At 46.9% G+C, this 23,355-nt stretch overlaps 1 protein-coding gene across 2 annotated transcripts in view; it reads left to right on the plus strand.

The window, feature by feature from the left end:
• PLXNA4 (plexin A4) overlaps positions 1-23,355 on the plus strand; it is a 415,027-nt gene that overhangs the window by 323,549 nt on the left and 68,123 nt on the right. For both annotated transcript variants that reach the window (XM_085082004.1, XM_085082012.1), the window contains exons 10-12: positions 11,829-12,029; positions 20,192-20,288; positions 22,973-23,163. In XM_085082004.1, coding sequence (XP_084938130.1) covers positions 11,829-12,029; positions 20,192-20,288; positions 22,973-23,163 — 489 coding nt within the window. The remainder of the gene's footprint in view (positions 1-11,828; positions 12,030-20,191; positions 20,289-22,972; positions 23,164-23,355) is intronic.

The raw sequence follows: 23,355 nt of genomic DNA on the forward strand, positions 1-23,355 counted from the left end.
GGTCCAGAGGGACAGCAGAAAGGCTTTGGCTGTGACCCACACTGTCCAGAAAATGCTATTTCCTGCCACCTAAGGGGAGCCTTTGGATTTCCTCATGGATAGCTGGGATCAGCCAGCTCCAGCCTGAGAATGGCAAAACATCCAGAGATGGAGAAAGGACAGAAAATGCCTCACTGTCAACACTGATCTAGGACTTTCTTCCCTGCCACTTGTCAGGTGAATCAGTTCTGCCTGGAACAGATCTGGATTAACCACTCTGGGAGCCTTGGGAAAACCCATGTTTGCCCCAGTGAAGAGCTCCAGCACAGGCATAAAGCAAGAGTATTTATGATTACAGCACTGATCTTAATCACAGAGGATTCATGATGTCCCTGGGTGATTTGTGGAAGAAATACTTCACCTTGGCGTGTAATTTCCCTTTACAGCAGGTTTTTGAAAGCCAGGTCCACTCACTTGAAATATACTGAGGGACTTCTTGCTGTAGAAAGGGGAGCTGATATTATTGTTACTGGGCAGGAAGGGAAAGCATGAGGGAAAAAAGGACATTTTAATACTGAAGTGAGTTGTTGCTGCTGCTGTTGTTGTTTTTCCCAAAGAGCTGATGGCAAAAGCGGAGAGAACAAATCTCAGAGATAGAAGGGAGTGGACTTTTTGTTGTTTTTTTTCTTTGCCATCCACTCTCTGCTTTTGACATTTGCTGCTGACCAGTTAAAGTCAGAGTGCATGCTCAGAGTCTGAGCACAAAGCATTGCAGATTCACACACTGAAATCAATCCTTACCTGACACAATCCCCAAGCAAGAGAACTCAGCCATTTTCTTCTCTTAATGGGCAGAACAGTCAACAAGAACTGGGGGGAAACTGAGGCACGAGGGGTAAAGCTATAGATCTGGGGGTCTGTAGAAGCAATGCCTGTCTCCTGGTATCAATTACCCAATGCTGATTGCATCATCTGTCTTGTCTCCATGCAGATCTGCTCTGATCCAGGCAGTAGTTTCAATGTCAACGTTTCTGTACAAGGATGGGATGCAGGGATAGCCTGCTTGAGTTGATGGGATAAAGAAATAAATCTTTTATTTGTGCCTTTTTCTCTAAGACGAACATTATCTTGTTCCAGGCCTCGCAAGGATTTTAGCTTTGTGTAGGGGAAAAAGAGGGGGAAAAATGGCAAAAGCCAAAAGCAAACCTAGATAACAAATCTATTATTCACCAGGTTTAACAGATACATAATCATTTAATTACCTTGAAGGAGGTTTTCATCTTTCCCTGCTCAGCCGACATGTGCTTGCGTGTGTTTTTCTGCCTCCCCCAAACAAGCCTTTCATTAAAAGGATTTTCATCTGCTGCCTAAAAAGGGAAGAGAAGAAAAGATCTCGCACTGAGGTGTTTTATGTCGAGTTGTACGTGCTAATGACAGCAAAGCCCACATAAAAGGAACAACTGCTTCAAATATTCATTTGTCAGGAGCGATAGGGAGCCCTGCGAGCTGCAGGCTGGCGAGCAGCTGCCGAGGAGCAGAGCATGGCTTTGCCAGGGTTTGCTCCTGCCTCGTGCCAAACCCAGAGCTGCACTGGTGGCCTCCACCACCAGTCCTTCTTGGGAAGGTGATTTTTGGGAAGTGGGGTGGAAGGAAGGGGAAAAAAAAGGTGGAGAGTGGTGATGACAGCTCAAGCTGAACTGAGAGGCATCTAAGAGGCATTTGGATAATGTCCTTGATGGCAGGCTTTAAATTTTGGTCTGCCCTGGAGTGGTCAGGAAGGTGGGCAGGATGGTGGTTGTAGGTCCCTTTGAACTGAAAACTTAATGTTTTATTCTATTCTACTCTATTAGGTCCCTTTGAATTGAAAATATTCTATTCTATTCTATTCCATTCCATCCTATCCTATCCTATCCTAATATATTTGTATTAATGCTTATGTCTCCTCATTATGGACTTTGTTTTTAGTAAACTCAGCAGTGCCTTCCTTTCCTACATTGCTACATCCCAATGTGACTCAGGGAGGACTTTGCCCCAAGGTCTCCAAAACCCAGACAGGTTTCCAGGCCCTGCAAATGTCCCGTTTTGTCCTCTTTTCGAGGTGCAGAAGGAAGTCACAACACCCACCTCCTCCCAAAAGGCACCCCAGTGAACTGAGTGGCTGCACTGGGAGGGGACAGAGGACCTGCTGGGCCATCGAGTGTGGCCAACTCCTTGTTCCCTTGCATCAAAAACCCTTCTGGTGATGCATCTTCAGCTGTTGCTGTGGCAACTGCTCGGTTTCCATCCCTCTCCTGCTTCCAGCTTCACTTAACCCATCTAGAGAGGCGACTGCTGGGAGGAGCAGCACGGGGAGAGGAGAAAACCCATCTCTGCTCAGATGAATGCACCTCTCCTTTCTCCTTTCTGCAGTGACAGCTCCAGTGAGGCCAACACCAGAGCTCCACACCCTTCCTGGCTTGTCAATTATCCCCTCATTTATCCTGGCACCTGTCTGTCATTAAGGGGAGGGTGTGAGGTGGAGTTTCTATGGCAACTGCAGGCAACTTGCTGCCTTCCAGTGCTGTGAGCAGGCAGGGGGACAGGCAGGCACGCCATGCAGGTGGGGTCTGCACACATTTTGTGCTTTTAAACAGCACAGGGGGTTGGTTTTCACTCTTAGAAGGGTTTCCAAGCACGTGTGAAGGAGTTCAGTCTGCTCTGCATCCTGTCCAGGGGAGGCAGGGGTAACCCAGGAGGAGGCTGCAGCTGATGGTTTGGATCCAGCTGTGCCTTGGGACTCCAGGTGGTTTGGCATTTCAGGCTGTGGCATTTCAGCCTCCATCTCTCATTACAGCCTTTTCCCAGAAAAGGAGATGTGTCCTGTAGTGGGTACATCCTCTTCAGAGGGGGTGCTTCAGATAATAACGAGAGGAAATTAAACACAGAAATTGGATGCTGGAAAAAAAGCTTCCCCCTTGTTCAGGGAGTTTTGTTAGGGCATGAAAATGCTGCTCAGAGCCGATGCCAGGCAGTGCATGAGCCACAGGTTTTATTTCAGCAGATGAGAGTTGTGTTTCTGACTCGGAGTTGGTTTGGACATGTTCACCTCTCTGTGCCCCTGATTGCCTCACACCTTCTGATTCGGTAAACACTTCCAGTTAATAGGTGCTTGGACAATCCTTAGTTCCTGGAGCTGTGATCTCGCAGTGGGAGCTGCTCATGAGAGGCCTTTGAGCATGTAAAAACAAATTGGATAACTTGCTCTTTGCAAGTCACAGTGACTTGCACTGAGGTGAAGGAGAAGATGTGTGTGAAGTGGCTGTTTTTGTTATTTTTGGGTATCTCTTGCCATCTCTGAGCCTTTCTGCCCTGAAGTCATCCAGCTGGCGGGGGAAAAGGCTGGTAACTCATTCAATTTCTGCAGCAACTTTTAGCAGGATTTCATAGGTTTATTGATTCACAGAATCATAGACTGGTTTGGGTTGGAAAGGACCTTAAAGATAATCTCATTCCAACTCCCTGACATGGGCAGGGACACCTTCCACTGTCCCAGGCTGCTCCAAGCCCTGTCCAACCTGGCCTTGGACGCTGCCAGGGATCCAGGGGCAGCCACAGCTCCTCTGGGCAATCTGTTTCAGAGCCTCACCAGCCTCATAGTACATAATTTCTTCCTAATATACAACCTATCTATCTTATCTATCTAATACCTAATTTATTTCTGTTCATTCTGGTGGTGGATCTGCAGCAAATCTTTCCTGGTGCACAACAGCTCTGTCCTGTCTGTTCTCATTGACACCTCCAACCAAGCCCACCACAAGAACAGAGAAATGATGGAAAAAGGCCTTTCTGAGAGTAGTATATCCTACCTTAATGCACATCCTGTTTTCTTAGAGCTCAGCCTCACCTTGTGAGCGACTAATCAAAGACCTGCTTGTGCAATTCCTAGGAGCAGCTCAGGGAGATTTGTTGGAATAAGTGATACAAGAAATATCTGACGCGCAGCACTGTGTCCCTGTTAAGTGTTTTTCATAACAGTCGGGCTGCTCATCTTTGTCATGCAGGATTATCTGTCCCACAGGTCAGAGTGATCTCAGAATGCAGCAGGCTAATGTTCATCTGTCCCCGCCAACACAGCGTCCTTGAAAAAACATCAGAAAGGGCTTATGTTGTTCTGAAAGCCTAGCTCAGTGCACTGCCATTGTAGTGCCTCAAGTGGCTACAGGGTTTTCTGGCTCTCTAGACGTCTGTCAGGACTTCTGGGATCCATGTGGCACCCTGCAGTCTGAGGGAGGAAGGACAATTCCACATCCAGACAGTCCAGAGTGATGTCTTGGCTCGGAAGCCAAAAGATTTTGCTTTTCTCCATTGTAGCATCAGCTGCATTCTCTGCTTTGGAGCCAAGGAGAAACATTCTCAAGATGTTGAGGCTGCAGATAAGAGGTGAGGCTGGAATGTGTCTCCTGCCTTGCCTGGGGCATCTCCAGGAGGCTGAGCCCAGACCTCCTTCCCTGCCTTGTCTTTGGCCTGGGTGTTTTCTCCTGCTGTCATGGATCCTGAGGAGGATGATAAGAGCTGTGATATCACAGTCCTGACCTTCCCACCGTGGAAGCCAAACTCTGGTGATTCCCTGGGGTTCTGTCCTGGTTTCTGAAGGAAGTGGGTTTTTGCATCAACGTGGCCTCTGTGCAACCTCTCTGTTCCCATCTGTCCCTCCGTCTCCTCCATTCATTTCTAAATTCATTGACCATTCTTGGCCTTGTTGGGCCAAAGTCTGGAGCTCTCAAACGTGCCAAGTTCCTACTGACTTTGTAAAAATGGACAGCTTTAGAAAAGAAATAGGCTTTCACTCCTGCCTGAGGAAGAAAATGCTACAGCTTGGGCTCAACCCTTGATAAACCCCAGAAATCCCCATGTGAGGCTGTTTATGGGAAAGCCTCCCACTTCTGAGGAATTCTTTCTTGGACAATGTCCCTTTTTGAGAAATGTTTCAAGAATTTTCAATTTTTTCAAGAAATGACCCATTTCTTGGCACTGGTTAATAGTGAACTTTGTTGAGGAGTGACAGGTTGATGTCATTATCATAGAATCAGTATGATTTGGGTTGGAAGGGACCTTAAAAATCATCTAATTCCAATCCCTCTGCCAAGGGCTGGGACATAATATGGAAGTTCTTGTGAACTTCAGATGGAAGTCCTTATAGAAGGACAGAAGGCTGGCTGGGAAGGGTGCAGATTTGTACAGCCATAATTAGAGAAGGAATTAATTAGTGTTTTATAAGCTGCCTGTGCTCTGCTCTGTGCCTTCCTCAGCTTTGCACAATCCACTTTTCCTGTGTGAGTTACTCGGAAGAACTCTCTTATCTAACCATGGTTTTCCTTCAACAAATGATAGACATTATCCCAGTAAAAACATAAATAATCACCTTCCTCAGTACACAAATTCATATTTCTAATGATTTCCAAGCCTGGGGAGCACCACAACTGAGGCTCCTCACAGGTTATGTTATCAGTAGTTTCTTTCCAGTGAGCAGATGGACCTCATGACAAAACCATCAACTATTTTTGTCACTAGTCCACTCCCCTAATCCAGTGACCAGAAGGCTCCTGCTCTCTGGATCATTACTTCTCCTTCTCAGAGTGTGTCAAAGCAGCAAAGGGCTGAAAGGAAGCTAATGTTGTGTCTCTATTTAAAAAGGATAAATGTGGTGCTTGGATAATTATGGCAGCCTGACCTTGATCCTCGTGAAATAATGGACCAGCTAAGGAAGACTCTATTAATAAAGATTTAAAGGAGGGTAAAATCATTAATGTTCATCAGCAGTGATGTGTGGAGTGACTTCAGAGGCAGAATAGCCCTGGGTTAGGATCAAGCTCTCAGCAGACCTGGGTCATTTCCCAGCACTGCCTGCATGGCCTTGGGGGAATCACTTTGCTCCCAACCACCAGGAGTGGGCAGTGAGCCGTGGGAGGGGAGGGTGGTTATCTTCATTCAGATCTGCTTTCTGAGCAGCCACTCTGGTGATCAGCATCACTCATCACTCCCCAGCCTTCCCAACACTGAGGCCAGGGACCCAGGGCAGCTGAGCTGATGATCTCCTGTCCATCAGGGTGAGGCCATGGCACAGTCTGTCCAGGTAAATGTTGGATGGCTCATCCCTGGAAGTGTTCAAGGCCAGGTTGAAGCAACCTAGTCTAGTGGAAAGTGTCCCTGCCTTTGACAGTGGGTGGAACAAAATGATTTTTGAGGTCCCTTCCATCCCAACCCATTTGATGATCTGCTGGTCTCCCTCCAGCTGTGGTATCTGTGCCCTAATTTGTGCAAACCACCACAGAAATGTGCAGCTGTCTGAGTGCACAGAGCTAAAACAGGACCAAAACTCCTCCAGGTCACCAGCTAAAACGGCCCAAACCTGGTCATCAGCCTCCAGACCAACCACCTTTTGCCAGGCACCAGAACCCCTTGCAAAGAGGACAAAAGAGAGCTGGAATTTGCTCCTGAGTGCATGGAATACTCTTAACTAGAAAGGAACCACCAGAAGTGACAGAGATGCAAGGACTCAATTATTCCTTTGTTGTCTCTGCAGATGTTTACACTTCCCATAAATCCTGTTGCTTTCTCCTCATCAGCTGCCTTTAAAGTTCGGAGCATTTTCCTCATGTATTATTACTTTTGCTGTGCCAATAAATAAGCACACCATCCATCAAACTAACAACACTGTAAACTTAGGAAGTGCAGATAAAATATATGGTGCATTAAAAAATTCTTTGACCGGGTGAGCTTTTTTCGGAGCTGGTTTGATTGCTGCTGGTGCCGATGTAAATTTGGGGGAAGTATATCCAGAAATTTATGGAGCTTGGATTCCTGCCTACAAGGCATTGACCTGATTCCACTTTATAACATAATAACGTTCCCCAGCACCGTTTGTGTAAATTTTAAATATAATTTTTACGACGCTAAGAATTAGTGGTATAATAATGTAAACACAACGTGGACTATAACTCACCCTTTCCCCTCCCTCACTGGGCATGGAGAGCTCCTTGCTGCTTCCTTCTCCAGATTATCCAGGGTCTGGGAAGCTGTGCAGGAGTTTAAAAGGAATCAGCTTGTCAGCCCTGGAGCCCTGGGTTTGTGGCAGTACAGGGTGGTTGATGAACAAGCCTCGGGTGGTGACCCCTTGTGACCTGCAGAGGTGTGAGAGACAACTTCAGGCAACAAATCCCTGCTTTTTATCCAGGTGAAATCTGATTTCTCCAAAGTCAATGAAAGGTTAGGGGGGTTTTGCCTGTTTTTTGCCTGTTTTCCTTCTCCTTTTTCTCATTCCTTCCTTTCCTTTTCTTTTTATTTCCTTGGTCTGTTTTTGTTTTGATGGTTTTTTTTAATCTAGTTTAATTTACAGAGCATCCAGATGCTGTGGTCTAGATAAAGACTCAATCCCTGTCTCCCAACTCTTACCCTCTTGACTTGATTACAGCAGAGTGGGCGGGTGACAAAGCCAGAGGGAACACAGAGAAAACAGAACATTGCAGCTCAGCAGAGCAGATGAACAAAAGATGTATTTATTTACGTAATATCTGAGTAAATAACATTCTGAGTTTCATTTCTTATGGGCTCCCAAAGGGCCTGAATGAGTAAATCTTGGTCCCTGCTTAGATTCACTTTATGGTCATTTTTTTTTCAGGCAAGATGGTCTGGATAAGGCACAAAGACTGTGGCTGGATGAGGGATATTGAAAGGAAAGTCTTAAAAAAAACCCCTAAAATTGAGGCGGAAGAAAAGGATTTTAATGGCAGAAGAAAACAGGAGCTGGGAGTTTTGAGTAATGAGGGAATTAGTGGTGGAATGAAGTAATGCAGGAGTAATGAAGGAATTAGTGATGTGTTCCTGAGTGGAGGTGACTCCTACTCTTCTGGGAAAGGAAGGGTGAAAATCCATGGCCAAAGGCTGAGTTTATCTGACCAGTGGTGCCTCCAGTGCCCTCAGCATTAGGTGAGATTTACTTTCCTTCTGTAGAAAGTGGAGATCCAGCCAGTTCTACCAGGGATCGTGAGGGAGGAGTGTGAAGGAAAAGCTGTAAATATTCCCTCCCTGGAATGCTGTGGTTGATAAGAGATGCCCAGGTGAAGATGAGTGAATTGGGACATCAGTACAAGGTGGAGGCTGTTGATGGGTGGGGATTATTGTATTAATAATCATTGTATTAAACCTTCATGGATGTTTTATCTGTTCCCATGTGGGATGCTTACCGTCCAGAGTAAATAAAACCCATTTTCTATTGGAAAGTGGAAAACACTTTGATGACCCTTTGGATCATAATCCTGGCCAAAAACAGTAATAGAGAGGGAAACTGTGCAAAATAAGGTCGGAAGAAAACCTTTGCAGTACCACAAGGCTGTGAAATTCCCTATCATGCCTCTTCCTAGGAGAGAAACTCAGAGTGTTTGATCAGTCTGCAGCTTATCCTGGGAAACAGCACGGTGAAACCCTCCATGAAATCATAACTCTGCATGTCTGAAGCACCATAAAGAAACCAAACTAATTAGTTCAGGGCTAAGACCACACAGCCTCAGAGAGGTCTCCTCATTCTCTTCAGCAGCATCCTCACGATGGCTCTCACTGGAGACTGGCTTGGGCTCAGTCCTGATGAAGGCCATAACACACATGTGAGAGAAAAGCTCCTCATATTTCTGAGGCTTTATTATTCCTGCAAGCTACAACAAAAAACACATTTTGCAGGCGCTCTACGAGGAGTTATAAATAAAGAAAATTAAACTACCATCGACCCGATGAGTACAGCCCATTTCATGCAGGGTTTTCACTGCAAAACCTCCCTGACTTGGTAATTGGCAAAATTTTGGTGATGTGAGGTGTGCATCGCTGCTGATACCAGTAATTGGCAAGGGTGGAGGATATTATTTTAAATGGACTGACTCATTTGAAAGCATTCAAGAGATAGAATGAAGCTGCAGACACAAAATGAATCAACAATGATTCTCTGGATTGGGAACCAGCTCCCCTCAGAGTCAGGCAAAAGGTTTGATTTATTATATAGCAAAGGCAAAAAAGGTGGGATTGTTCCCTTCCTTGGTGCAGTTGTTGGCATTCTATGATTTTATTTCCCCTAAAAAATGTGAAAACTGTATTTTTCCAACCTAGCTGATGTCCATAGCAAATGAGAAGGGTGAAGAGAAAGTGCCTCTGCTGTAAAATGTCCAAGATAACTCTTTTTTACAGAGCCTTCTGCTCGGGTCTGCTCTGGGCAGGCTGATGTTTTCCCCTCAAAAATACAAACCTGGCCAGGAACCCAAAGCTTGACACGGGCAGCAAAATGCGTTCTGTGTTTGAATCTGAACCCAGAGCCTGGTCCAAGCTCTGAGGTTTTATGCAGTACATCACCCAATGAAATTGCTTTTTCCCCTCCCCGTTTCAATTAGAAAGAACATTAGGTCAATCAGATAAAGCCACATTGGGAGGATTTCCTCTTTATGGCGCTTGCCTCTTCAATTATCTATAATGAACTTCCTCACAGCACTGCAAAGCTTTTTATATGCAAACGAATCCTGTTTTGGGGCTGCCTCAATCACGGCTTGTTAATGAACTTGAAACAAGTGTTATCGGAAAGGTTACAGCACCAGTGGTGGAGGGGGACTGGATAAAGCCACACAAGAAAGACCAGGCTGAAGAGCTGGGATTGGCCTGCAGGTAACTGAGTGGACTATCTCCAACCTCCATCCTGCAGCCCCCATCAGAGGCTTTTCTCTTTGACAGACATCGAGTGAAATTCCCACTCCTGGGAGATGGCTGCTCGGCGGCAGATAGGGCTTTCTCATCCTCCTGCCCCACTGATTCACTCTGCCAGTGCATCTCTGTCCCAGCTCCTGGAGCTGGGGAGGAAAAAACCATGGAGAGGCTGTTGCCAAGGTCTTTTCTTGTGCCAGGAGATGAGAAGGAGCTGAGGCAGAGGTGATGAGGAAGGGTCAGGGGGTGTTGGAGCCATATGGTCACAAATGGTGCTTGCACCTGATATCTGCTGGTGTGATCAGCACTGGAAATTATCTTACTTTAATATAGCCTAAACCATCTCCCTCCCTGCCATTTGGGGTTTTTATAGGTCTTAAATCAGCCAGAGTATAAATTATGCCTCACTTTCTCATGCTGAGTAGCTGCAGCAAGCCTTAACTCTGCTGTGCTCTGGTATGGTAGAACCATTGAACCCAAGGTGGGGAAGACTTTCCAGATAGTCAAGCCTTGCTCTTTTATCAAGAAAAACACCTTTGTGACACTTTACCCATTGTGTTTCAGCATTGGTGGCTCCCTGGAGATTGCAGTACCCATGGGCTTTCCACCTCCAACCCTTCCACCTCCCAGCCAGGTTAATGGGATGGCAGAATAAGCCTCGGCAGCACGGATCTAGTCAAGTTTTGTGCCAGATTAGCTCAGGCAAAGAGCCACTGGATCCAAGGTGGTTCAGCTCCACCCAGCTCCAGTGGCTGTGCTGGTTCTGGTGCCAGCCTGGGCAAGGCCAGTTGAAGCCCATCAGTGGCTCTGAGTTACTTATACCATGAGTATCACCCTGAAAAATCATCTCTCAGATTCTTCAGTCTGGCAGCCCCTTAGGACAAACCCTCAGACCCTCTTTGGGACTGGGAAGGCTTCTGGACTTCACTGGGTGGTTACTGGATGTTTTCCCTGCCCCTGGCCAGGGATGAGCTCACATCCTCCATGTGATGTCTGCTGGCTCTCGTAATTCTATCCCTGCTTGGTGTAACTACAGATGTTACACATCTAATCCGTTTCTTTATCTCCCTAAGCTATTTCCTTCAGTAAAATGCTCCCACCATCTGCTCTAACAAGATCCCAGGCTCTAAGTGAGCCACAAAATTCCACTTTTGAACCCTTTCCCTACTCTTCTGCCCCTAATCAGTAATTTTCCTCTTGTACATACCTACAGATTAGGCTTACTCCTCTTTAAGTAAGTTCCCTTTCTCTGCTGCCACCAAGTGCACCTGGCTTTAACATTGGGCAGGACAGAAAAAAGCTGCAGTAGTTTCCTAAAGAACTGGTATCTCACTAGAATCCATGAAAGGGACATCTTGCAGTTGTCTGACCGTGCTGTGAAGAAGCAGAGCATGGCCACTCTGACTAATTAAGCCGTGCTGATTAATGAGACTTTGAATGCAACCACCTGTGAGGCAGCTCTGGGTACCCAGAGCTCACCTGTGCAAGGGATCCATGAAGAGTTGCCATATTATCAACATCCTTTTGTCACTGCTCCTTTTGTGAGCCACTGGAAAGCTTTGCCAAGGGATCTCCATGCTTTGTGTGACAGTTGTTTCTTGGGAGGTGAGTCCAGAGATCTGTAATAAATATTTTGTCCCCTTCTAAGCTAAAACAAACTCTCTTTTTGACATCCCTGACTCTGTAGATTCCACCAGGTTTTTTCTTGAGCTGTGCCTTTCCCACAGTGGTGTGTTGGCTGTTGGGAAGTGAGGAATCAGGCTCAGATTTTTGCTTTACTCACTTTTATTGTGTCTGGGTTAAATCTGTGGAAGGAACCTGATTGCTTTTCCATTACCTGAGGAAACAGAGCAGGTATTAAAAAACACCAGAGGTGGCTCCCTGGGTCCTGGAGGCTGAAATAAAGCAGTGTAAGCCAGGGAGATAGGAAAGGACAGTCTGGGAAAGAAATCCTTCCTCACCTGTTTATCTGAACCTTCCCAGGAATTCTCCTTGAATAGCTCTGTAATAAACCAAAGCCCAGGGAGTTGCTTCATAATCAGGCAAAGTGAGAAGGTTGGGAAGCACCAGAGGAACCCTTCCTGAGGCTGGAAAACCCCTGTGCTGACTCAGTGCTCTGTCTGCTCTCTCCCCAGGACTGTCCCCAGCTGCTGCAGGCTGAGAAGATCCTGGTGCCCGTGGAGGTCATCAAACCCATCACGCTGAAGGCCAAGAACCTTCCCCAGCCCCAGTCAGGCCAGCGGGGCTACGAGTGCATCCTGAACATCCAGGGCAGCGAGCAGAGGGTGCCAGCCTTGAGGTTCAACAGCTCCAGCGTGCAGTGCCAGAACACCTCGGTGAGCCAGGGCCACCCCCAGCACTGTCCCCAAGGGGGTGGTGTCACCATCGAGGGTGGTGTCACCGTCTTTCTTACCCGATTGAGGGTGCTGGAGTTGTTAATATGGAGAAAAGGAGGCTGAAGGGAGACCTTAGTGCTCTCTAGAACCACTTGGAGGAACCACCGAAAATCTGCCCAAAAAAATCCCAAAAATCCACCCAAAAATCCGCCCAAAAGTCCCAAAATTCCACCCAAAAATCCTGAAAATCCGCCTGAAAATCTGCCCAAAAATCCTGAAAATCTGCCCAAAAATCCTGAAAATCCACCCAAAAATCTCAAAAACCTGACCAAAAACCTGACCAAAAACCTGACCAAAAACCTGACCAAAAATCTGACCAAAAACCTTGAAAATCTACCCAAAAATCCAACCAAAAACCCCAAAAATCCACCCAAAAATCCTGAAAATCTGCCCAAAAATACCGTAAATCATCCCCACGATGCCAAAAATCCCGCTAATTCTGAAAACTTCCCACACGACCCCGAAAATACTTCCCGCCATCCCAAAAGTTCCCCAAATTCTGAACCAAATTCTCTAGAACCACCTGCAGGTTGTGGTGAGGTTGGGGTCGGGCTCTTCTCCCAGGCAACCAGAGATGGACAAAGGGAAATGGCCTCAAGTGACACTGGGGAGGTTCAGGATGGATATTAGGGAAAACAAGAGTGGTTAAGCATCAGAACAGGCTGGGGCAGTGGTGGAGTCACCATCCCTGGAAGTGTTCAGAGGAGGTGTAGACATGGCACTTCACAGTATGGTTTAGTGGGCACAGGGGATTCAGCTGAATGTTGGGCTTGATGATCTTGGAGGTCTTTTCCAGCCAAAATGATTGTCTGGTTCCAACCATACTCAGAGAAAGCTTGGCTGGTAGCTTGAAATTGCTCATTTTCTCCTTTCCTGCACCCTTTCCTGCCAGGATCCTGTGTGAGTCCCAACAGTGCTGTCACCACAGCAATGTCACTTTGGGGGACAAACACAGTCATCTGCCAGCAGGCAGGAGTTCTGCCCACATGCAGTGGAACTCTCTGCTTCCCCAGAGGTTTCTCCATGAGATTCATGTCTGCAGGATATGCATTGGGTCATGTTCATTGCTGCTGCTATGAGATGATTTATTAGTCAAAGAGCTAATTACAGGCTTTAGCCACTTCACTGCAGCTCTGCCACTCCATGCTGGGCAGTGCTTGTCACAACATATTCTGCTGCATTAAGCAGAGATGAAGATTACAGGCAGTTCGCACATTTTACATCTGTTGCAAACAAGCAACTTCCCAATGATGCTCTTTTATTTCTTTCTTTTGTCTCCCTCCCTCTCCTCTCTCCCTGGTTTTCATTACTGGTTAATGACCTGTGAGCATTCAGGTTTGAGGTTAGAAATGGATGGACTGGGAAGTTAAGGAGATATCGCACTTTTTAAAAAATGTATTTTCTTTTACAATGGTGGAAGCTAAAAGGAAATTATATGGACGTGGGCAGAGATTATATCTGTCCAAAGAGTTTTAGCAGGGCAGAGAGACCTCTAATGACCCTTTAGTGTCACAAAATCTCTGGCACACATGGGCATTAGCATGAATTATCTCAGGATGGTTTTAAGCACAGTTGGGTTGAGCAGGAGAGTAACTTCAGCCATCCTCAGCATCTGACTTTGCAGTACCCAATAAAAGACTGGTTTTGACAGGCAGTGGCGATTATTCCCACACTACCTGCATGCTCCAGGAATTCACCAGTGCCTGGGACAGGAGAAATGGGGTTTGATGAGTCCCCAGATGGATTTGCTCATAGGATGCCTGAGTGCTGTGACAGCACCATTTTGGATTTAATGCCTGTTTTCCTAAGCCAGAGCACTCAAGGTTCTGCCAGAGCTGCAGAGGGTGACAGGGCTGAGCCTCAGGCTCGTGCCAAGGCACTCCATGGCCTCCCTGCTGAGTGTTGTCTGCAGGATGCTTGTGCTGTGTTTGGTGGTGGCTCAAGTGGATCTCTTTCTTCTCCAGGGAGAGAGGCTCATTTGGGAATAAAATCAACTCTTTTCTATCCTGTTTTCTACCTCTTCTCTCCCTCTGCCCTCCCCTTTCCCTCTCTTTGCTTCCCTTGTCTTTCCTTTCCTCCCCTTTTCTTCCTTTTCCTTTTGAAGGCGCTTTGACTCTCTGATTTGAGTTCTTTCTTCTCCTTCCTCTTCATTTTTTTTCTCCCTGAGAAATGTTATTTCATTGTTGCTTGGAATTTGCCAGACACTGAGAGAAAGAGATGTGGAAAGGAGAGGCAGACAAAAGAAAGCAACACTCACAGAGGTACAAAAAGGCAGCAGAGGAGCCCTGGCTGTTTGAGCAGGTGGCAGAGGACACAGACAATGGGGAAGGAGTGCTGGAGATCTGTCTCCATCATGATTATTTCCTTCCCTGCCAGAATTAGCATTCAGGCTGGAGCTGCTGCGATACAATGAGCTTCTGCTCCGGGGGTCACCTGGCTTTGGAAAGAGCTGTCTGAGGCTGTTTGCAAATTGAACCAACCCCCTCTGACAGAGCTTTTTCACTCGGCAGAGTTGTTGGAGGAGGCACAGAATGTAGCACCTGCATTGCAGGCTTGGAGAAGGTCCAAGGCAGGGTGGGAGGATGTGCAGCGATGCTGTGTCCCTGAAGGGATGCTGTCCTGCCAGCAGATCTTTCTGGTGGTGCTGCATGCTAGGCTAAGCAATCAGTCCTGCCTTGTTTTCCATCAGCATTCCCAAGATTTACCCCATCTCATCTCAAATGAAGCATCCAGGAGCTCCAATTTGCCTCTTGCAGAAAAACTGCTGCAAAACGCTGGGTTTTTCCTACTTTCACACAGGATAGAATCAGGAAAAGAGCTTCAACTCTCTCTCTCCATTTCCTGATCCCTCAAGATTTGCACCAGGGGTCAGAACCAGCTTAAACACCTTTTCTAAGTGGCTCCAACTCCACTTAAAGATGCTCTTAGGACACCCAGGTGGGACCAGTCTGTCTGTCAGTAATGTCACATCCTGCACTGATGGTCCCTGGCTGCTCATCCCAGTCAGGAGGCAGATCTGCCTCCCTCCCTGCCTTTCCCGGAGATATTTCATTTGATAACAGCAATAAGTCACTGCAGGCAGCACCATTCGGGACAATTATTGCTCTTGTCAAGTGGTTTGAGACTCTCAGCTCTGGGCTTTGTCCTCTGTCACACCACCCAAGGCACACAATTATCACTCAGAGAGACCCTTCCTGCCATCCCTTATTGCACTTGTGATAGCTCTGCCAACAGCCCGGACACGGAGCGATGGGAGGGAATGAGAAGCGGGGGAGCTAAGCAGACGGATAAATAAGTAAGTAAAAATGTCAGCAGGAATGGCTGAAATTGCTGGATGTATCAGGGCAGAGAGCAATCTTCCCAGTGGGAAACAGTGGGAGCCCCAGCACTTGCAATCAGCCCAAAACTATCAGCGTTTGGCACGAGGGAGAGGGAGATGGTGAGGGATGACCCACCTGAGCATGCCATGATCAGTGCCATTACCTCCTCCAGGGGCTGATCCCACACCCTTGCTTGCTTCCTGCCCACCCCTGGCCTTGGCACATCCTTCTTCCCAGCAGCAAAATCCCTGCTGATAGTTTTGTCTCAAATCCTTCTCAGGTCTGTGTGCTGTGAGACCCGAGGTGGTGCAGCTGAAAGCACTGTGTGACATAGGGACAGGAGAGCTAGGCTGTTTTATTTGTCACATTATTGCACTTTAGCAAGAGATCTCGGTGGCATTTGACTCCGTGGTGTGGCTCACGGTGAAGGGAGTGCTAAAAAAAAATCCAGTAAAAAGCAGAACTGAGAAAAAAAATGAGCTGTTCACAGAAATCATGGGAAAACACAGTTATGGGTGGCCAAAAGACAAGTGCAGGGCTGTGAGTTGTAGAATCAGGGAATGGTTTGGGTTGGAAGGGATCTTAAAAGATCATCTAGTTCCAAATTTCCCACCAGGAATGTCACCCTTGTACATCCACTTCTCAATTATTTAAATATTGTTATTTATCCACATTTAAATGAAAGAGAAACCCCAACAGTCGTGTGGACTCTGTTGGCCTGGGTGATGTCCAGGTGTAAAAATTCAGTCCCAGCTCTGGGAAGCAAAGAATCCAAGGAAAAAGAATGACTGAGAGCAAGAAGTGTTCTGCCTTTTTATGGCTGAAAAATTGATGCAAGGAAAGATGAAATGCTTTGCACAGGATCATGCAAGGAGTTTGGTGGCAGAGCCAGGTGCAGGAATCAATCCCTGGATCTGAGCTCTAATCACAAAATTGGTGTCAGAGAAAACAGACTGACACTAAAATTCTGCTAAAATTCTGCTAAAATTCTGCTAAAATTCTGCTAAAATTCTGCTAAAATTCTGCTAAAATTCAAAAGTTTCCCACTATTGGACATGTTTGAGGTACAAAGGGGAAATACCATGAAATCACTCTGGATTTATCATCCTAAATGTGCTCAAGCCGAATTACCACAGGGCAGGATGCTGCAAGTGGTCAGGCATGGATATGGCTTTGCACAAACTGCAGGAGTATCTGATACTAGTGAAGAGTTTAAGAGGCAAAAAAAAGGACACTTGGGAGTTCAAAATATTGCTCCTGTGAATTACAACAGCTCCTTCTAGCAGCTTTTTGGCATTTCCTGAGCAGAGCCAGTCTGTGCTCCAGGCAGCACAGACTTTCCTCCTCAGCTGGGTCCCCAAATTGCCCATAATTTTCTGCTTTGATCAGATTACTGTGATTAGAATCCAGATTGGTCAGGCTTAGGGGGTCAGACTTACATCTCCTGGGATGTTTTGCCTGTGTTGGAGGCAGTTGTGCAAGGAAAGGTGGAGAGACAAGCCCTGATGGGATGAACACTTCTCAGGAGTGTCCAAGAAGCTCTGCTCTCCTGCAGATCGATGCTCCATCCCTTTTTTCTTCCCTCAAACACATTTCCATCTTATTGTCACAGCTGAATGAGTCCTTTTCAAAGACCCCTGTTGAGTTCAGTGGGCTTTGAAGAGAGGTCACAATGAGTGAGCAGCTCCTGTGGTCTGAGGAAGATGGAGAATTTCCTCCCTGCTCCTCTGCAAATTGCTGTTTCGCTGCCGTGCAGCCCACGAAGCATCAGGTGGGGTTGGGCATGGGCAGTGTGAGCAACCTCATCCCAGCTGGCTTCATCCTCAGAGCTCTTCCATGGGATTTATCCCCTCACATCCTTTTCCAGTTTTCCATCAAGCCTACTGAGTTAAAAAGTTTAATATGTGTTTGTCCCTGGTGCTGCAGGCAGAGATATTAAATCCCAGCTGGGATGCTCTGTGGGAAGAAAGGCTCCTCCAGCCTGTCCCCTGCCTAGGTTCTGCTTCCAGCTAAACCCCAAAACACACACGAGATTCTGGTGAGGCAAAGCATTTCTAAGACTCATCTTCCAGCTTCAGGATGACCAGTAATTCAGTATATATCCCATTTTCCATTCCCAACTGGTGTTTTCAAAGTGCTGTGCAAAGCAGTGCTCCTGCATGGCAGAAGTTTAATTATTCACCAGTTTCCAGGTTCTCTCCTTCCTCCTCCTGCCTCCCCATCCTTGCTCCCAGCTCCAAGGAGTTGGGGACAGCCAGTGGTGTGAGTCCAAAGAGCTCTGCATCACCCTCAACCTGGCTGGCAGTGACACCAAAAGTGTCACAGAAATGCAAATCCTGAATGAGACTGCAGGTACAGCCCTACTGCAAAGGACCTGGCTCACCTGGGCTGCCCTTTACCTCCATGGAAACCACAGATACCCATAAATACCCTGAAATACCCTGCAACTGGATCATAATCACAGCATTTTGCAGATTAATGGCTAATTTGGTTTGGTTTGTGCAAATAGAAATCACTGTGCAAGCACTACCCACTCTGCTGTAATGGACAGAAATCACCAGTTGCCATTTACTCCACAATGATACGGAAATTATTTGATACAGGAAAACCTTCCTGTAAAACTCAGAGCTTTGGCATCTCTGTGGATAACCACAGCAGTGATGGGGAGCCCTTTAGTGGTCTCTAAGATGTGCCCAACCAAACCAGCTTGCTGAGTTATATTTAACCTTGTAGTGGGGAAAATATTTTCCTTTCGAAGTGGGATTTTGTCCTGCTGTAGATCCCAGTACTGTGTGAGATTCCAGCTCTCAGGAGGGTAAAAACTTCTGTGCACTGTGATCACTAACAGCAGCAGACATGAAATGCTCCTCCCCTTCTTTCTTGTTGCCTTCTGTCCTTTAATCAACAATTTCCTCTCTCACCATGAGATTTTTTGCCTCTTGGTGAAGTGTTGGAAGCTGCTGCTGGAGGTGGGCAGTGGGACCTGATGGGCAGTGGGGTGAACCCTGGGTGAGCTGGCTTGGGATAAATCAAAATCCAGGTGGAAAAAAGCACTCAGCACCATGTGGAGAGGTTCTCCAGGGCCAGCTTCCATTTCCTTCCTTAGGGTCACCTCTGTGTGCCTTACTGTCCCTGACAAGTGTTTGTTTAAATCTGTCCAACTCTCTTCAGAAGTTTTTTGCAGCTTTTTAAGATGCATTTGCTGGAAACTGGATACTCCTTACTCCAGCTGAAACCTTTCTGGTTCTGAGCAGGGAAAAGTGATTGCCTCCTGGGGTTTACATCTGTAACAAACTCTGTCTGCTCCATCCCCAAATGAGAATTGTTTGGTTTTTGGCAGCAATATGGCATGGTTGATTTACAGTCTGTTCATGATCTCCAGTAGTCCCCAGACCCTCTCCTGCAGCACTGCCCAGTCACTCCAATTTCAGAGCTGTTTGCATTGATTCCTCCTGCTGAAAAGTAGTCCCCATTTGCCAGCATTGAATTTCATTTGGTTGATTTTGGCCCAGTTCTACAGTTTGTCGAGTTTGTTTTGAATTCTTAACCCTGCTGTTGGAGGTTCTTACACTCTCTTCCAGAAATCATGAAATCATCCAAGCCAGTAATGAAAATACTAAGTAATGCCAGACTCAGGATATCTTTTGAAACATCCTCCCAGCCTGACACAGAATTATCTGACTTTTTAAAAATAATTTTTGCATAAACCTTATGGTGGCCTTTCTTAGGTCATATTTTCCTGGTTTGTTTATGGGGATCTCCTGGAGGATAGCAGCAAACACTCTCCTGAAATCAAGATAAATCACATCTGCTGCTTCCCCTTTATCCACAAAGTCATTAAGCCTGTCAAAAAGGAAATTAGATTGGGTTGACACAATTTGTTCTTGACAAATCTATGCTGGCTGATTTTTATCACCTTATCATCTCGCAGGTGCTTTTAAATTGATTGTTTAATAATTTGATGTGCTTTCTTTCTGGGAAGCCAAGTTAGGCTGGCAGGTCTATAATTACACAGTTTCTCTGTTTTCCCCTGTTTCAAGGGGTTTCCTTGATTTTGAGACCTCACTGAGCTTCCAAGAGTTGTTCAAAACATCCCTGGGGTAGATAACCTCACCTGTGGAACACACAGCAGAGGCACAGCTGGATGGAAGACCCAGAATGTATCATTTACACCTTAAAAGTTCCACCCAGCTTGGCAAAATACTTCTCAAAGCTGTGCTCAGCACCTGGAAGGTGGATATCCAAGTTAGAGCTCAGCACATGCAAATGCACTTAGATCATGGAAAATTTTTCCGAGTGGTAGGACAAGAGGGAATGGCTTTATGTTGAAGAAAGGTTTAGATCAGATATTTGGAAGAAATTATTGGCTGTGAGGGTGGTGAGGCTCTGGCACAGGTTGCCCAGAGAAGCTGTGGCTGCCCCTGGATCCCTCCAGTGTCCAAGGCCAGGCTGGACAGGGCTTGGAGCAACCTGGGATAGTGGAAGGTGTCCCTGGCTGTGTCAGAAGGTGGAATGGAATGATCTTTAATGTCCTTTTCACCCCCAACCTGTGATTCTGTGCTTCTATGAATGTTGAGAGGGGATGGTTTGGATCCACATCTGTGGGATCATCCCATGGCATTCCATCAGCTGCTGCTGACTAGGGAGGTGTTGGACAGCTCCATTTCTCTTCCCAGCTGCAGCACCACCTCTTGCCTCATCCCATCCCCTCCCCACCTCCAGGCACTCTGTAAGTCTGGGTTTGGGTTTTTTTTTTTTTTGTTTTTCCTCTCTCACTTCTAGTACTCGTACGAAGGGATGGAGATTAACAGCCTGCCAGTGGAGCTGACAGTCGTGTGGAACGGGAATTTCAACATTGACAACCCAGCACAGAACAAAGGTAAAGAGTTATTTCAACTTGTCCTTGGAAGCAGTAACCTTAGCAACGGGCCCTCGCTCCCTACACTTAACAAAGCCGCCACCATCTCCCCGTGCTGCCTGCTACACACTTGTTCTCTGCACTCTGCAAATTACCAATTTTTTGAGTGCTTTGTGCGCCTCCCCCCAGCCCTCCAATTCTCGCATTCCACCTGAGAAATGCGACTCTCCCTCCCACTTGTGTTGCTCTCCCTCTCCCTCCATCGTCTCTGCCCGCCGCTTCTCCCCACATTTCCCGCGTCTGGTTTTTTTCACGCCCCTCCTTCTCCCGCTTTTTCTCCCCCTCTTTATTCCTCCTGCAGTGATGCTCTTCAAGTTAACATGCCAGGAGAGCGAGCTCTCTGCTCAGAGGCAATTTAGTAATGAACAGGGGAAGGGAGAGGGGGAGCAGAAAGGCTGCAGCGTCACCACTGGGAGAATTCTGAGCGAAATGAAATGATAATGAAGGAAAAGGTCTGCAAAGCACCTCTGTTTAACCACCACTGGTGGCACAGGTTTGATGTGCCCCTCATGCACATCCAGCCACGATCCCGAGGCAGGCTGGGTGTTCCTGGGGATGGATGGTCCATTCACATCTTCTTCCTTGTTGTCCTTCCACCCTGGAATGTTTTCCCCAGGCAACCCCTCCCTTCCCTGCTCTGCATTTGCAGCTCACACCTGCAGATTCTCTTCTTCTCACATCGCCACCTCTCAGAAATTTCTCCCTCCCTCTCTTCACCTTGTCTTGGACACTTCCCACATCTTCTACCACTCCATCTGTCCCCACCAGGTACTCCCATATTCCTGGCACACCATTCCACACCCACCCTCGTGCTGAGGGCTGGTGGGTGAGGTTCCCACCAACACCACCTTGATGCTGGAGAGAAAACAGAGGGCAAATCTTCTCTTCACAGCACAGCCCCATCCTGACCTTCTCCCCCTCTGAATGGCAGAGATCCTGCACCAAAATCCCAGAACTGTGGCTCTTGAGGGATAAATTCACTCAGCAAACAACACAGGCTGGAGATTCCTGCCCATCCCTGGTACAGCCTGTGTTGAAACTACCATCCTCCCTCCATGCTGGAGTTGTCTCCTGCCCTCCCAGCTGTGACAAGGACAGTATTTATTTCCTGGCCCCAAACAGTGCCACGGACTGTGAGAACCTTTAAATATGTAGGATGGAGGTCAGAATTTGGACATTTGCCCCAGTGCTGCTTAGTTTTGTGCTACCATTACAAAATGAGCACCACTGACACAACATGGTCCACACTAAGAGTATAAACCCCTTTTTTTTGGCAGTACTGAGCTATCCTAGGGAATGTTGCAGTAAAATCCAGCTCATGAGAGGTGACCAAGATGCCACTGCTTTCACAACCATCACCTGGGCTGGGCTGGGAGTGCTAAACTAAACCAAACCTACTGAATTCCCTACAGAGATGCCCACTGGTAGCAGCTCAGGCAGAACTAATCAGTAAATTCGAGGAAATCCAACAGAAAATTAAGGAAAAGGCTGTATTCCACAAGGTCTGGAAAACACTATGTTTGACAGATATTTTGCAAAGATTTTTGAGGTATTTTTGGGTACTTCTCTTGCACCCAGACTGGAGAAATAAAGAGTTTCTGAGTTTTCCTTGCATTGGCCAATATTTGCTGTCTTCTAGGAGGAAGGTATGGAGAATCAGAGCATTTCAGCACAAATATATTCAAAGCCTTTAACCTTTGGGATTGTGTATAATAATAACAATTACTTTAGTCACCTATGGACACAGCAAAACAGAAGCACAGAGGGAAAATCTCCCAACATGCCCACAAATACAGGAAAAAAAAGGAAGTCTGAGAGCCTTGATTCTGTTATCTTCATCTTCTGGGAGAAGAATTCTGCTATCAGTTCCCAGTGCAAGCCAGGCCTCAGTTTCTACATCTGTAAAATAAGGATAAATAACATGATCTCATTTCGTAGGAGGACTTCAATATTTTTAGGCTTTTTTTTTTAAAAAAAGCTCTGAGTGCTTCTAATCACTTAACAGCCCAAAATGGAGCTCAGCATTAATCATTGCTGTCTGTATTACAGTGGGATCAACTCAGTGCTTCAAAGTGGGAAGCAGACTGAATTTCTGGAGCGGAAGAAGGGGTAAAGCTGGTTGTGAATCCCTGAATTTAGCCTCATAATGAATCATTGTGTATTTACTGTTACCTCTTGGGATTTCTGTCAGGTTGGAAACCTGAGTGGCATCACCTTAAAACACAATTCTGGGCACTTTCACCCCCAACTTTAAGCCGTGGGTTGACCAGGTCTAGAAAATCCTTTTGGGATGAAGTGCTGAGCCAGAAGGTGGTTATTGGTGACACTTTATGACATCCAGTCTGTCAAAAAGGAAGGGGTTGAGGCCAAATCACTGCCCAGGCAGCATTTCCTCCAACCTCCTGCTTGTAGCTCCTCACCACCCTGAGAGCAGCATCCTCCCTCCTGCTCTCAGCTCATACAAACACCTTTCCCAAAGAGCAAACTAACAAGTACACTTTATTTCCAGAAGGCTCTGCACATTTTCCCCCCATTATCACCCTCCTGGAGAGCTCCCATCCTGCCTCTGGCACGAGCAGCCCAGAACACCTTCCCCTCTTGCTCCCTCTGCCATCCCACCTCTCTCTGTGTGTTCTTCCCTGCAGTTCACCTGTACAAGTGTGGGGCCATGCGGGACAGCTGTGGACTCTGCCTGAAAGCTGACCCTGATTTCGAGTGCGGCTGGTGCCAGGGACAGAACCAGTGCACGCTGAGGCAGCACTGCCCAGCCCAGGACAGCCAGTGGCTGGAGCTGTCCAGCACCAAGGGCAAGTGCACCAACCCCAAGATCACGGATGTAAGTCACAGATCTGCAAGAAGTGTTGTCTTTCCTTTGTTTTCCTGAGTTGGGGTTGGGTTGGTGATGGGAGGGTCAGGGCTGAGTTCTGCTGGGTCAGGGAAAACCCAGGGGGCTCTTGGGGATGCAAGACCATGGTGACTTCAAAGGCAAGAACACAATTTCACAACAACTTCACATATCTACAACCCA

The sequence above is a fragment of the Lichenostomus cassidix genome, chromosome 1Aa (assembly GCF_008360975.1).
Source record: "Lichenostomus cassidix isolate B80296 chromosome 1Aa, HeHo_3.0, whole genome shotgun sequence".
Classification (NCBI taxonomy): Eukaryota; Metazoa; Chordata; class Aves; order Passeriformes; family Meliphagidae; genus Lichenostomus; species Lichenostomus cassidix.